Source organism: Esox lucius, chromosome 13 (assembly GCF_011004845.1).
Source record: "Esox lucius isolate fEsoLuc1 chromosome 13, fEsoLuc1.pri, whole genome shotgun sequence".
NCBI lineage: Eukaryota > Metazoa > Chordata > Actinopteri > Esociformes > Esocidae > Esox > Esox lucius.
In genome coordinates, this window is record NC_047581.1 from 33821560 (window position 1) to 33837586 (window position 16027).

Below are 16027 nucleotides of genomic sequence, written 5' to 3' on the forward strand. Positions count from 1 at the left end.
AACTAAAGCCTCAACTGTTGAATTGCAACCAGCATTCTCAACCAAGTGAGACACAGGATGCCTTGAACGCGATGATTCAAACCCAGAGTGGCCCAGCAGTACTCACCACTAGGCCCTGGAAGGAGCAAAAGACAAGTAAACTAGTTTTACATAGGATTTTATTAAAAGGAGTCAAACATAAAAAACATCAGAATAGCAAGAAACATTTTAAAAACGTCTTTATTATTATTATTATTGTTGTTGTTTTTTTTGTTTTTTTTTAACAAATCACAGTTCTTCAAAAATATTACAAAGGATTATTCAAAACATTTTTGCGAAAGCAGCAAAACATTCCGATTGTTGTCTTAAAAAAGCCCTTAATATTTTATGTGGTGTATTGTGTGTGTGCAATTTTTCAGTTTAATACACTTTTAACACAAGCAGTTAATATCCATATTCACTTGAAATTGAACTGAGAAGATGGAAACAACAGTGCATAATAACGCAGAGTATAAGTCACACTGAAAAGTCACAGAGCAGAGACTCATCTGAGTATAAGTCACACTGAAAAGTCACAGAGCAGAGACTCATCGGAGTATAAGTCACACTGAAAAGTCACAGAGCAGAGACTCATCTTCAGCCTACCGACACATGTTCCGCCCATTCCCAGCTCCTTCATGTCAAACTGCTGTCATGGTGTCGTCTCTAAAAGTGGGAATACTCGTCACACAGCTGTTATGAGTTAACATCCACCACACTAGGGGGGGTCTCTGTCTAAAGAGTCAGACCAAAGAAAGACAGAGAGAGAGGGAGAAAGAGAGAGACAGAGGGAGGGAGAGAGCAGGAGCCAGCTAGGTTGAAGATGTTTCTTACTGCTCAGGCAAGCTGGTTAAACGTGGTTTATATCTAATCCAATAGGACACACGTGGTGTAAAGGCTACATAACAGAGAGTGCAGGCCTATGTAGACTGCCGAGTGCAAAATATCAGTTTTGTTACAGAATCTGAAATCTGTTGATTCTAAAATGTCTTCTCTACGGTTTACTTCCTAGGGACCAGTTTGGTTGGTGTAACAGTTTGGATGACATACCAGTAAAGCTCAAAGTTTGGGAGACTTTTGCATTGTGTACCCTGCCGTCAGACGTCAAACAACAGAGCTGTCTCGGTGCACCCTGGGAAAAACTGATTTCAAAAGAGTTCTTAGGCTGTCCCTGTGGGGGAACCCTTATAAGAATCCTTTTTTGGAACTGTTCCATTTCCGAGGGTACACAGAACAGCATTAAGGAAACACAGGTCAATCTACAGGCACTCGGAAACATGGAGGAAAGCTGCCAGGTTGAGTGTGTGTGTGTGTGTGTGTGTTTTGCTTGCACGTGGGTGCTAAGCTGAACCCAGAAGGCAGTGGTTTAAAGGCCCTAGGTCATAATTAGGACAGGATTGAAGAAGGGTTAACGGAGGGCTCAGGAGACAGGCGACAGCATGAGATCATCTCAAAGGCACAGGAGACGCCAGGCCAGGGCAAACCTGCACTGAAAATACACATTTCACATGTGAAAACGGAAGCTGTTCCAGAAGACTTGTTTTCTTGTGATCAGGAGATTGTGTACTTTTCATGTGGTGACGTGATAACACAAAACTTGTGAACCCATGAAGTGCTCCAAAAACAATTCAAAAGGGTCATGTGAAATGTCAGGTGAAATCATGTGATTTTTCTAGAATGGAATCAACCAAAACAACAAAGGCTTCTTTTAAAAAATAAAAATAATGTAAGAAATTATCTGCTTTATGAACTCTACAGCAAATTCTCAAGCAATGAAACATTTTCTTTGGCCAATACTAATCTTGAGCTGAAACAAATTATCTATGAATCTTGCAGTACAAGATGATTCCTACTCTAGCACCACATTTGTAGTTACAGAAATGGGCCACTGGGGGGCAATGCGGTTCAACAATCTGATCCAAGCCAAATAATCACTTTCCTTAAGCATACATGCATTTCAGCCAAATCTAAAAAAATAACATTCCTCTTAGCTCACAAGGCAGCCCACCATATGAACAGGACATTCTCAAGGGGTATGAACTGTACACTGTGTTAAAACGTGCGAGAAAACTGCAACTAAGTTTACAATACAGTAGCACCGGGGCCATCAAATCCTGAGGTAACAATGTGCCCAAAATCTAAGAATACCCCACCGTACCAAAACTCCTGTATCCAATATACCACTGTCAGTACTAAGACACTGTTATAACACTGCTATAACGCTTTACACAAGTCTTGTACACAATCTGCAAAGTCCTGTGTACCCTAAATGTTATTCAGATATCCCAGTTTTGTTACCTCTCGGATGTACATTGAATGTATAATAATAATAATATTAAATTCAATATTCTAATATTATGACTTCACACGCGCTGATTACATTTTCTTTAAGACCTGTTGCCTTAGTAGTGAACATACATACTCTATAAAGCCTAAAAAGAGATCCAATAAAAAGACCCAATGCTACAAAATAACCTTTTTTTTTTTAAGAAGTCCATGCCAAGCACAAAAAGGCAAAACAACACAAGGTGCAATTTAATAGTGAATGTCAGAAAAAAAGTGCCATTATGATGCCAAACCCAGGCCAGCATGCAAAATGCAAGCGCAACCCCACGATTACTGTCTGGCATTATCACGAGGCAGCCAATATCCTCAGAGTAAGGTTCAAAATCCTAAAACCCTCACCTTTTAACCCAAGGCCTATGTTTGATTGACCACCAGAAGGACCAGCGACTCTCCAGGAGCAGCGTTGGGTGCTGTAGCCCCGCCTGATCGACTCAGACGCGGGAGGGTGACCAGGGAGAGAGCGGCCTCCCTGGTGTGGTTGGTGTATGAAACAGTGTGTGCAAGCACTGCCAGAGACAGAATCAATCAGCTCCACTACTCCATTATAATCAGTAGAACCTGTGTTCAACCATATAACACTGCTTTCCATTAAGACGGTGGTCCACAGACCGCTCCAGAGTGCAACAACAGAACCGAGACAGACGTGGTTCCCTAGGAGAGGGTCAACAACAACACTGTGACCAAGTAGGGGACGTGCATCTTTAAGGCAGCAACCGTGAGAGAAGGCATTGTAGGGCGTGTCAACTACTAGCAAGTCAACTCCAATCCCTCCTCGCGGGGCACCCAAAGTGGTCATAAAAGTCACTGTGTGTACGGTCCTCATGTTCATCTTCTAATGACCCAGCTCCAAAATGTGTTCCAACTCCAAAATATGCACAAAATATAAAATCAGACATTTTAGGTTGTCATTCTTATAATGTGTATTTTTTTTGGTACGGTCAACGCTAATTATCGCTAAGGTCCCGTGAGATCTTATTGCAAAGCTATTTCAGTGGCTGTCGATGACTTGACCACGCCTCCTGTGAAGAAAAAGCAAAACAAGCCATGAGGTCTGACATCCTTCATCTCTCACTGTCACCTTGGAAACCCTGGTGGTGAAAGGGTGCTGAAGAAAGTGTGTCACAAATACTTTTTTTCTCCACATTCCCTTTCTGTGTTCAAAGAAAATAAAACACTTTGATGGTTATCTTTTTCTCCTTTCAACACACCTGTTTTCTAAAATAATACACATTTTATAATAGGAGCAGTGGTTGGTTGAGGATTCCTCAGCAGTACGACATTCAACTTCAGTAGTGTTTAACTAAAATCCAGGAGCTTCCAATTCGAAGCCGACACAATCAAGTTCTCTTAGTTAACTCACTGAAACAGCACACCCATTCACAATGAAAAGAAACTGCACTCTGTAGCCCCAGAACTGAAAAGCAAGTGAAATATTTGGTCTAATACTGCATTGAAACCTACAAAGTAGACGCAATGTTAAGAACACATTTTGAAGCGTTGAAATGATCAACAGCGAAATGAATAACACTATGAACACATTCCCTAACCTGGAGTAAATTAGACTGCTACACACCTTTGGATAAGAAAAGACCCTAAACACAACTCCCCCCCCCCCCCTGTTTTTGGAAGAGACCCTGGACACTTGTGCATCACAACTGAAGAACACTGGGGTGACGTGAAAGGTTGTCCCATTGGTTAACACTGACGGAGTGGGCGGGCACCGGACCAAACCCACAGGGGCGGGTGAGGGGGCGTGGGGGCGTGTTTGCGTGAGTCTTGGACACGGTCTTGTTGCAGACATCCTGAGCACCACTTTCCATTCCGTCGTGCGGAACAGAGAGCAACGTTGGGCACTGACCACGGGGCTTTACCTGGCACTGCAGCATTAGAGAGCGGGATCAAACGTTCCGGATCCATTCGGTTTTCCCCTTCCCGTAAGTGCCGCGACACGGAGAACAGGAGGGCGGGGCTGAGGGGACGGACGGACAGGTCACAGCTTTGTTATTTTTATTTTTTTTGGTATAATACCTGTGCTTTCAATACTCAGTTACGGCAAAACAGTTGACCGTGAAATACGACTGGAATAAAATAAAGTCTGAAGAGGTTGGAATCGAGGAAATACCCAGGCAGGGACGAAAAACGTTGCTCCTGGTGACGGTTGAATAAGGAACCCTGAGCAGAGCTGCCCCATAGGGTCCAGGGAAGAAGAGTCTGACCGGGGGGTACCTTAGTGGTCAATCAAGACAGAGCAAGAACATCTCTGTCCAGTTCTGGTTCTCACTCTCTCCTATGGTAGTGGTATCAAATAGCCCTCTGATCCAGAATTCAAGTGTTCATTTGGGGGAAGGGTGGGTGCTGAACCCTGACCAGCCTTTCCACTCCCCCGTCCTGGACAGTCGAGGGCATCGTTTTGGGTTCAGACTATCACCATGGAGCTCCAACGTGATGCAACCACAGAGAAAACAAAACGGTGCCAAAGGGCGGAGGACAAAGTCTGTGGATTAAAAGGTCAGTGGTGGGGATCAGATACTCTGGGATGGGGTCTACTCTGATTTCAAATCCCTGCCGCATTTTTGGATAACAGGGTCGTCAACACATTGCATGTGGTTGCACGGGTGTAATGTCCCCTGATCAGACCTTGTGGCAAAAGCTGAACCCAACAGAGGCATTCCAGCAGGTTGTGGACTGGTGCCGGCGCCCCCAGGGCTCCTTGCATTAGTCCAGCGCACTAACAGTCTGAAGCGACGGGAAGGTAGAGGTCAGATCGCCACAGAAGCGTCCTGGTGGCTGTCCGTGGAATTGTCTTTAGCATCTGTGTGACTGAGAGAGCCCTTGTTCCCAGTCCCATCGAGCCCAACCCGACAGCTGGCTGGGACCTAGGAACACGGGGCAGCACTGGAAAGGCCTCAGGCCTGGTGACGCTTGGCTTCCTGGGGCACAGACAACTGACCAGGCAACTGACCAGGCAACTACAGCTGTGAAGGTGGAGAATATCACACACACACACGCGCACGCACACACACACGCACGCACGCACGCACGGGAGGGGAGTCTTGGCTCTTCTGCTAGGGGGATCAGGCAAGTAGCTCTCTTCCTCAGACTTTATTCCAGGATGAGGGGTGTGACAGGTCAGAGGTCGGGAGAGGTCGTGGAGGGGGGACGGCATCAGGAGACGTGAGGCGAAGACGACGGGTGTCTCCAGAAGCACCAGCCCCTCTTGGTGTGCTGCTTGCGCAGGATCTCCTCCTCCCGCTGCCGCTCCTTCTGGGAGCGCAGGTAGCGGTCCTCCTCCTTCAGGAACCACACGGGAGGCCAACGATGTTTCTCAAAGTGTCTCTGGTTCTCTACGTGCAGAAAGGAGAAGGTGGGGGGGGGGCAGAATAAACAGATTATTAATGGAAAGGCAAAAGGGGAGAGGATAAGAAACACACCAATGGAAATTAAATTAAGGGTGAGATTGAGGGAACAGACAAGAGAGAGGCAATTAAAAGGAAAAAAGCAGGCTGTGGGGAAAGTGTGAGTGTGAAGGACCAGGAAACAGCGACCACGGGAGAGATGACGATGGGGACCGAAGGTTGATGATAACAATAATGATGTTGTTAAAATGTTGTGTTGTAGCAGCGAAACACAGCCGTAGCCTGGCTTGGACTCAGATGTCTGAGCACACTCTCCCTGCCTGTGTCAAACCCTCTCCCCTCGATCAAAAAAAAGAATAAAGGGCAAACAAAGAACAACTCATACCTTAAATAACATTTAATGGTTTTTTGTTGTCGTCTTTTTTCTTTTTTTACAAATAAATCTCGAAATACATCAAAAGTGGGAAGAAAAAGGAAAATACAAGCAATACATCTACATGATTAGCTTCTATTCATCCGTATACAGGATGGAGGAGACCCATGAGGAGGTAGGGAGGGAGGAGTGGAGGGGGGAGTGGGGATCGGTACCTGGAGACATAACCTTCATGTCTTTGGGGAACTTGCGACAGACGCTGTTGTAGTTGGTACAGATGTGATGGATGCACCAGGCAGAAAGCTGCTTGGCATTGTGGAACTGCAGGGATGAGTGAATAGGTGAGCAGCCCATCAGAAAGGTCCAATGAAAACAAAGAAGACCTAAACACTTTCTTACTTTACAAATAAGAAAGATGAACTTGAATGGGAGGCAGACAAATGACTTCTACGGACACCCGTCATTGTAGGTATAGTTTGGTCCAACGCTAGCTGGAATTCTCCCTTCAGTGAAATGGGTGTATTATTTGGAGTAGTGTGTTGTGTGCATCTTCTGTAGTGTGTATTACGTACGATGTGTATTAAAAAAGGGTAACCGTGGCGGTAATTCAGAGGTGACCACTAACCTGAGCCAACTCCAGGTAAGACAGCACCTGACCGTCAATATCCTCCCCTTTCACAGCTGCCTGCAGCAGCTCATTCACTGCGTGCTGCTCAGTGAGGGCGACGAGGCGTGGAAGACACAGCCGGTTGGCCAGGACGATAAGCTCCATCGGCTCCAGGTCAGGACACGGCACCAGCAGGCCACAGTACAGGAACTCCAACACCGCATGCATACAAGCACAACTGGTGTCAGGGATGGGCACCTGCAGGGTGAGGAAGGGCAAACATTACAATTTAGTGGATTGGAAAATAAGAATACCATGTCACCCAGTAGATAATTATCTCAAAGGACAAAAAAAGAAGGCTAGCAATGGGCTGTGTGGAGGAGACACACTGAACGGCAGAGTTAGGTGGTGTGAGGGCTAGGTCGATGAGGGGGTTGAAGGGGAGACCAGCTCCGGTCCTGGGGGATCTTTTGATCATGCACCACAGTCCACGCGCGGAAGTTATAATTTGTACGTACTACACACAATTGATGGCTAGCGATCTCTGGAAATGAGCCGTAGAAAAGTTGATAACGAAAGCAGGGTATTTAAAAAAACTATTCACAGGAAAATGTTTATTTGCAGATGTCACTGGTAAAGCAACTTGTTTAATATGTTAAGCTAACGTCACAGTTTTTAAAGAGTACAATTTGCAGAGGCACTTCCAGAGCAAGCATGCAGCGAAATACAAAAACTGTCACCCGATGCTAAAATTCAACAAATCCAAGCGCCGATGCAGCCTCACTAATGAACATCTTGCAGGAACACTGCACACTGCTTCAACAGAACCGCACACTGCTTCAACAGAACCGCACACTGCTTCAACAGAACCGCACACTGCTTCCACAAACCGCACACTGCTTCAACAGAACCGCACACTGCTTCAACAGAACCGCACACTGCTTCAACAGTATCGCACACTGCTTCAACAGTATCGCACACTGCTTCAACAGTATCGCACACTGCTTCAACAGTATCGCACACTGCTTCAACAGTATCGCACACTGCTTCAACAGTACCGCACACTGCTTCAACAGTACCGCACACTGCTTCAACAGTACCGCACACTGCTTCAACAGAAACGACTCCTGACTTCACCTCACTTGTCAACGCCCTACGAGGCTCTCCTCATTGAGTGAGGAGCCCTAAAAGTGGATTTCTTGGGTCTGGGCTGCTGGAATCGCTGGCGTTAAAAAGCACATGGTACAAAAAATATACTGTATGAAGTTAGATTGGTATAATTGCCAATTATACCAACATTTGCTTTGAGTGAAACTCTTCTGAAGTGATTTCATTGACTTATGTCTGCCCTAATAACTATTATATCTATATAACTGTTATACACTATACCTTATGTAATGTTGCTTACTCTGTTGAGTTGAAAGTTAAGTTTTAAGGCAAATATGTGTTGTAACATTTCTGTTGAGTAATAACCCTAAAAAGGGTAATAAAAAAATCATTGTTAAAGTAAATTTTGTTAATTTATGAAAACGGTGTTGCATGGAAAATAAATATACATAAATATAATATGCAAGTTAACTGAGTTAGCTATGTGTGTTTTTTAGGAATGTTGGTTAAAAAAGTAATCTGGCCCACGATGCTATGTGGCATTTTCAATGTGGCCCCCCAGTGAGAAATATTGCCCACCCCTGATCTAAGGTGTACCCCGCATCAGGATAAAAAGTACAGCTAAACAAAAAGAGGCAGTGTTTGTTCAATGCCCTACTGTAATCAGACTGTTGATGAAGCAGGAAGTAGTCAGACCACAACGGTAAAGGCAGGGTGGGCCGGGGTAAGCTGCCCTCGGCATCTGGAGCTCCAGTGAAACAACAAGAAGCTTCAAATCATATAAAGATGCATGTTTTTGGTGTGGTTGTCCAGCTCAGCAGAACAGTCAGTGTCCCTGAAATACTGGAACGAACCTTTCCGACTGGATGTTTAACGGGAAGTCGTGACTGCGTGGTCACGGACGTTCGCAGGGCGCTCATCATAACAGTTAACCCCACGGTAGTTTGGTGTTGCCAGACTATAGAGCTCTCTGCCCACTTGGCTATTTTCAAAAGAGTGGCTAGAAGCCAGTGACCCAAATCAAGCCTACACCCAGCCATCTGAGACTTGTTGTCGGCATCAGACGCGCTAGCAGATTTCAGACGCCGGAGACGCTCTCCTTGGCACACCAGGAACGTCTGTCAATTGGCTGAACACGCCACAGCGAAACAGTTCGAACTCTTAATGTTAAGTAGCCCATGTTGTGTGTTCAGACACGTTGTGGGGGTTCGAGGATAAACACACCCGGCCTGCGACGTAAACATGCAACATTATGTCACTTTGAATGTAATTTTGGTTATTTTCTGTTTGAAAATGCCATTCCATTAAAGGCAACGGCCGGAATAACGTTGCTGATGGAGTTTGGATCCCACTAAAGGCAAGACCCAAGGAAGAAAAACAACCACATTGGTGTTGGCCAAACTAAACCTGGTGTCCTGGGAAAATGTCCAATCCAGCCCTCATAGCATCCTGTTCACTTCATCATCCACAGCTTGCAATTGGGTCATTCATTCCCTTTCCTCCTCCTGTATCTAAAAACATACATTGTAAAAGATGCAGTAGCTGATTTCCGGGCCAACTGGTTGTAAAAGCGGACATCTTCGAAAACAAAAAGGGCCCCCACAAATCATTGGGCCATGTCAGGCATGTGCCAATTTAAGCCCTGTGCCATGAATAAAATTATAAAACACTTGGTCACAAAAGTCCCAGACTGCATCTTTAGGTACTTTAGGCAATAAAACGTATGCAATAACTAATGTATGTGACTCTGGACAAGAGCTTTGGCTAAATGACTAAGATGCTAATGTTAATGAAGAGCACTCTATCGACACGGCTGTTTAAGTGCTGACTGTGGGTCAACCGCCCCCAACCCGGCAAACCTTCCAGAACCTGGACGCTGTCCAAGACTGCTTCTCAGAGGCGAGGAAACAAAGGCACTCCTATTCCCACTGCCACAAGTGACAGCCAAGGATTTACGGTTGCCATTTTGGGAGGGATAGAAAGAAAAGTGCCGGGACTGCGGTTGGCCCAAGGTCTCTTTGCTTCGTCATCACAGACGGCCGCACCTAGCATATGCAAACGCCCAAAACCTTTCTCCACACCGGCCGCTAGGTGTCACTAGAGTACAACCGTGACGGGCTTCATGCACTGACCAAGGTAGCGGTTGACCGGCATTTTGTTCTACACGTCAAGGTTTCGGCAGAATAGGTTCGCCGACAGGTTAAAGGTTAGAAAGGCGTTAGGGTCAGGACGGGTCTCAGTGCGGTCTCAACCCCCACCGTTGAGCGATGGGTTAGCGGTGGGTAGAACCACAGGGTTCCACGGAGACCACAGGGGTCCATCCTCACACCCAGGGGAACCCATCCTCCTGCCTGGTTCTGTGTCAATTAGGAGAATGTCAGCCTAGGCGTTGACCCTTTATTATGTGGGAAAAGGTTGGAGAAGAGACACGGGTGGCCACTCCTGTTCAAAGCTCAGACAGAGAAGGTGGAATGAAGGGACACTGGCACGATACAGACAGACACAGAACGGAAGACAGGCAGGGATTTTTCTTTTTTTTTTACACTTCAGTCATTTTGCAGATCTTCTTATCCAGGGCTTATAGGTGCGAGCGGATTTCCCCCCCTGATTTTAATACTGAGCCTCCTGTTGCACCATGCTTTACTAATGACAGAGCCAACATGGGACTACAAAGACAAGGAGGAAGAGAGCAGGGGGCCAGAGGAGCTGGACAGCGGTGTGAGCAACACTTCCTAACATTATCAGAATCTCCGTTATTCACTGAAGTATACTTACTTAATTTGACTCTTATCTCTGACACACACAGACACACACTAACAGATCAACCAAATGAGTCCTTACTCCTTTTCAGCAGAGCTGCATCAAACCAAACCACCCAATCAGGGAAGAGCTTATGTAGTTCCCTGTGATCTATAATTGGTGGGATCCTGGGGGCTGACTGAGTGACAGGGACACAGCAGGCAGGTTTTCTGTTGATGCTGCAGGTCGTACTGGCATAGAAACCCTGACAGTGTTATTAGAGGAAGAACAGGCTAAAAATACAGGTGAAGGAAGTCACACAGGAGGAGGGGTCAAGGAGTCTATGCCAATGTGTAAAAGACAGACAAAGCTAAGCAGGCAAATGGAACAGTAGACAAAACTAGGGCTGGACGATATAAACAAAAATCAGTATTGCGATGAGCGGACCCAATTACCTCTAACAAACTATATAACGCAATATAAAACACTTTGTGTTAAAAAAGGCTGAGCACAATTGTGCCATATCCCATTTGCAGTTTAGACACTCTGCTAACTTAATTAGTGCTATTAACAATAAGAATTACCTCGATAATGATATATATCTTTCTATCGAGGTTATTGGGTCCACATATCGTGATAGAGATTTTTTTTTCTTCTTTCTTTTCAACCCTGACATTTCAGAAAGCAGCGCACGCTCACGTCTAAGAATTCTTTCCCTCAGTAACTGATCACTCCACTGAGTGGCGGTGAATGGAGTGGAATCTAACAGTCAGTTCTTTCATGGGTACGCATCAGAGCCATTGTGTCCGGCTGTGAGAATTCGACCGCCGTCGGAGCGGCAGTGTGGTGCCTCTGCCATGGAGACCGGGTCTGAAAATAGCCAGGCATTCACCAGGCAGATGCGCCACTCCAAGGGGAGCTTTGTCTCTGCACCTCCAAGCCAGCCAACTGAGCAGGAGAACGAAGGGCTGTGCGCGTGGTAATGTGTATGCGATTTCAAACGCCGCTATCATTACGGCACCAATATAGAAATCCTACTGTCGCACAAAGACAGATGCTGACAGCTTCACATTGTCCAGGGACCCAGCCGGTGTGGCGCGCGCACAGGGCCGACGTGGTGTGCCATCCAACCCCCCCGGGGGAGGGTCACAATGGGAAAATGCAGAGCTTTCAGGGTTACCATGGACGCGGGAAAGCTCCCCGCAAAAGGGCCTCTATGGTCGACCTCAGATCTCACTGAACTTGATGTTTTACATGAAATGACCCCCCCCCCCCCCCCCCCCCCCACATACAGCACCTCTGTACCAACCCAGTCCTGAAAAGGATCCAACGCACCACACCCCCCTGCCCTTTAACACCCTCCCCTATGGCTGTAAGAGCATCTGAGAGACCAAGCCAGCATCCTGTTTCCTGGCAGGGGCTGAAACCCAAAGCCCTGGGGCCCAGGGTTGTAACTGTACCCAGGGGGATCCGGTTCTCAGCCGCAGCAGCCGTGGCACTCGGAGACAGACGCTCCGCCCCTATGTGGGTCAGGCCGGTCCACAGCCCAGCCCTTCCCCGGCGGAGTTGTCATTCCAGAACCTGAGCCGTATGAGAGAAACCGGGGGTAACTGGACACCGCGCAGCCGAAGATTGGACCATAAGAGGCGAATCGGGAACCATCAGGCCACGGCCTAACGCCCGGCTGTTCTAGGCTAGCTGCTACTGAATATGCTGGAACGTCTGGCTTATGTACAGGTACTTGTTAATCTCTTAAAGCAGTACTTTTGACAGAGTGCGCTCCAACCCGGGGCCTCCCATGTGTGTTGATAACAAACAGGAATGTGGGCAACATATGTGGTCAGTTCTTTGATATGATTGACATTGTTTTGTGATGGATGCTGTTTCTTGTCCACCAAATAGACAGGAAATGGTCTATGAAACAGGAAGTCCTGAGGTGAGCTAACTTCCTCTCAAGACAATCACAGGGGAATTAAAGGTTTACAGATTACAACGCAAGACAGCAAAATCCTGCCCCATTCATCATCACCATCACCACAACAACATCACCACCAAGACAACCATCACCACAAACACCATCACCACCAAGACAACTATCACCACCACCACCACCCCCAACACCACCAAGACAACCATCACCACAAAGACAACCATCACCACCAAGACAACCATCACCAACATCCCCACCACCACCACAACAACAACCACCCACACCATACCCACCATCACCACACACACCATCACCACCAAGACAACCATCACCAACATCACCACCACAACAACAACAACCACCACCCACCATCACCACAAACACCATCCCCACCAAGACAACCATCCCCACCAATACCATCCCCATCCCCACAAACTTAATCACCACCAAGACAACCATCACCATCACCACACCCAACCCTCCTGCTTTACCTCCTTAATGTAGCTCTCCATGAAGGATCCCCGGAACATGGCGGCCATCCAGCCACAGCTGGAGATCAGCAAGGGCTTGTGGGCTGGCAGGTGTCCGTCGTCCAGGCGGAACACCACATCTGAAACCGGGGAGGGAAAAGACTGAGCACTCATCTTGGAGTGAGCCACATGGTCGATGCTACGGAGGGGAAGACGGACGGACAGACCCACACAGAGATAAACGCAGACAGACAGATAGACGCACAGAGACAGGTAGACAGACAGAGAGATAAATCTACAGACAAATAAACCTACAGACAGACAGATAAATCTCCTGTTAGAAACATCTACAAATAGATAAATCTCCTGTTAGACACATCTACAGACAGACAGACAGATAAATGTCCTGTTAGACACATCTACAGACAGACAGACAGACAGACAGACAGACAGATAAATCTCCTATTAGACACATCTACAGACAGACAGATAGACACATCTCCTGTTAGACACATCTACAGACAGACAGATAAATCTCCGGTTAGACACATCTACAGACAGACAGATAAATCTCCTGTTAGACACATCTACAGACAGACAGATAAATCTCCTGTTAGACACATCTACAGACAGACAGATAAATCTCCTTTTAGATACATCTACAGACAGACAGATAAATCTCTGGTTAGACACATCTACAGACAGACAGATGAATCTCCGGTTAGACACATCTACAGACAGACAGATAAATCTCTGGTTAGACATATCTACAGACAGACAGATGAATCTAGTGGCCTAGGATGGCCCAGTGGTCTATGCTGCTTCCTCTGGCACACATGGCTTGAAGTCCACCCTACAATTCTTTCAGCACAAAACTCTCACCTGTCTACCTATCCATGTTCCTACCTATCAAATTTACTTACATGCATAAAAGAAGAAACAGACATACAGAGCTCTATTTCACGCTGGGTGGAAGAGACAGAGCGAGACAAAGCATAACGCAGAGTTTAGATGATAGGAGACCTATATTGAAGCTGTCCAGGTAAAGGAGGCCCTAAGAAAACGACAGCGGCTGTCCTGAAGATGCCATTCTAAAGAACAAGCTAACAAAAAACTAAACACATATAAGGGCAGACCTACAGGCCTCACCAATCTTCTATAGGCATGGAAACCACTAGAACTAGAAAATCATCTCTACTCAGGATGCATATTAAAAAACAAATCCCTATGGAAACAGACACCATGGCAACAATAGAAAGTCCATGGTAGCCCAACTCAAGCTAAAAGAGGCTATGTGTATTGTAGAGACAGTATGGGAATCACATCTTGAGGAAAATGCTTTGGAAAACAAATGCACAAAAGGAACGAGACAGAATTGGCAGACAGGAAACGATGGGAGTCCGCAAGGTATGGACATACAGAAGAATCATAGAACCTGCACACATTTAGGTCAACGAAACCAGACAGACTCATTTTGACATGGAGAAGGACAGGAAAAACAAGGACACACACAAATATCTTGCAAATCAGAAAAACAATATCGTCACCATAGATCCATGGGGGAATATTGAATAGCATGGGAATGCTAAATGGCTTGAAAACACACGCACGCACGCACGCACGCACACGCACGAAGGAATCAGTGTGTTTACCGGAAAAGGTACCCTTGCTCAGGCACTCTTTGATGCGGTTTGCCCGGCGGACATGGAAGGCCTTGGTGATCTCCTGGTTCATGAAGCTCTCACGGTTCAGCACGTTGGCAACCATCATTCGCAGGTCAAACACCTCCAGCAGCTCTGCGATAGTGGCCACCTGCATCAGGTCACCTCCTCCCTCGTCCAGGCTGCCTGTGTACAGGTACTGAAGCACCGCCTACAACCAACCACGCAGTTTGGGAAAAAGAGTCAACACCCCGTCGACCAATCGTAATCAACTATGAGGCCGAACCGTGGTATGAATCAAGTGAACAAGGCAACTGTTGTGCATAGATTCACCTCTGTGGAACTGCCACTAGAATTCTGCATCTATTCGTTGCCCTGAAACGCCGGTCAAGCCCAGTAGGGGGCACTGCTCTGAGTGCTGACACAGAATTATGACACCCAGGGCCCAGTGTGCTGTACTCCATGGACCTTACCTGGAAGGGTTCCTCCTGTATGAGGCCGTCCATGGACACCACGGTCATCAGACGAGGTCGCCCTGTCTCGGGGTCTGCTACCTGCTCCAGGCCAACGCTGAGGAAGCCCCTCCCCCAGCCCGACAGGCCACGCCCGGCCCTTAGGGGCCCCAAGGAGCACTGGCTCCTGGCGGGGAGGGCATTGTCACTTTTAGAAGTCCTAAGGGAGCCCTGCTGGAGAAGGGGGGGCCGTTTGAGTCCCTTGACGCCCCCTTCGCCCTCTTTGTCAATGTCCAGGCTCTTGGTGCGTCCCGCCTGCTCCTTGGCCCCCATCCTGCTCTGCTCGTCCTCCTCGCCGCACTCCACGCGCTCCTCGCCATCCCAGGTCAGCTCGGTGGCCAGGAGGTCCAGGGTGAAGAGGTCGTAGAACTTGGAGCAGGAGGTGGCCAGGTAGACTTTGTGTGCGAAGACACGTTTGGCGCCGCCCTGGAGGAGGAAGAGGACGTCGGCGCACAGTGGCTGGCAGAAGAGGGAGTCGGGTGCCTCTCCGTCAATGGGAGGGGGGTCAGGGATACCCACCACGGGGCGCGGGGGACGGGGTGGCAGGAACGGGGCCTGTAGGAGGGGCCGCTGGACCCTCTTCAGGTGGGACTTCCAGAACTGGAGGTGGCGACGGGAGATGAGGGCCGACCGGATGGCGTTGTCAAACACATCCTTGACCCCGAACTGGGCCACGATGCTGGTCTCGTAGTAGGGGATCCCCAGCTCCTTGGCCACCTCGTGGCCCCTCTCCGGTGGGAGGATGTCCGTGGGCTTGATGGGTCTGAGAAGAGGAGGGGAGGGAGACATGGGCAGACCGGTCAGGCGGGTACATCTCCGTGCCGCGCATCCAGCTTTTTCAGGTAGAAATTCTGCACATCCAGACGTTCAGCAAAAAGCTGCGCCGGCACCGATGCGACGGTCCAAAC

General features: G+C 47.6%; 1 protein-coding gene across 6 annotated transcripts in view; it reads right to left on the minus strand.

Annotated features, from left to right (window-relative positions):
* Positions 1 to 248: 248 nt before the first annotated feature.
* rhobtb4 (Rho related BTB domain containing 4) overlaps positions 249 to 16027 on the minus strand; it is a 45481-nt gene continuing 29702 nt past the window's right edge. For all 6 annotated transcript variants that reach the window (XM_020052748.3, XM_020052749.3, XM_034296426.1 and 3 more), the window contains 6 exons: positions 15081 to 15882; positions 14599 to 14818; positions 12968 to 13086; positions 6719 to 6958; positions 6309 to 6414; positions 249 to 5708 (listed from right to left, as the gene is read on the minus strand). In XM_020052748.3, the coding sequence (XP_019908307.2) occupies positions 5530 to 5708; positions 6309 to 6414; positions 6719 to 6958; positions 12968 to 13086; positions 14599 to 14818; positions 15081 to 15882 (1666 nt within the window). In that variant the 3' untranslated portion in view covers positions 249 to 5529. The remainder of the gene's footprint in view (positions 5709 to 6308; positions 6415 to 6718; positions 6959 to 12967; positions 13087 to 14598; positions 14819 to 15080; positions 15883 to 16027) is intronic.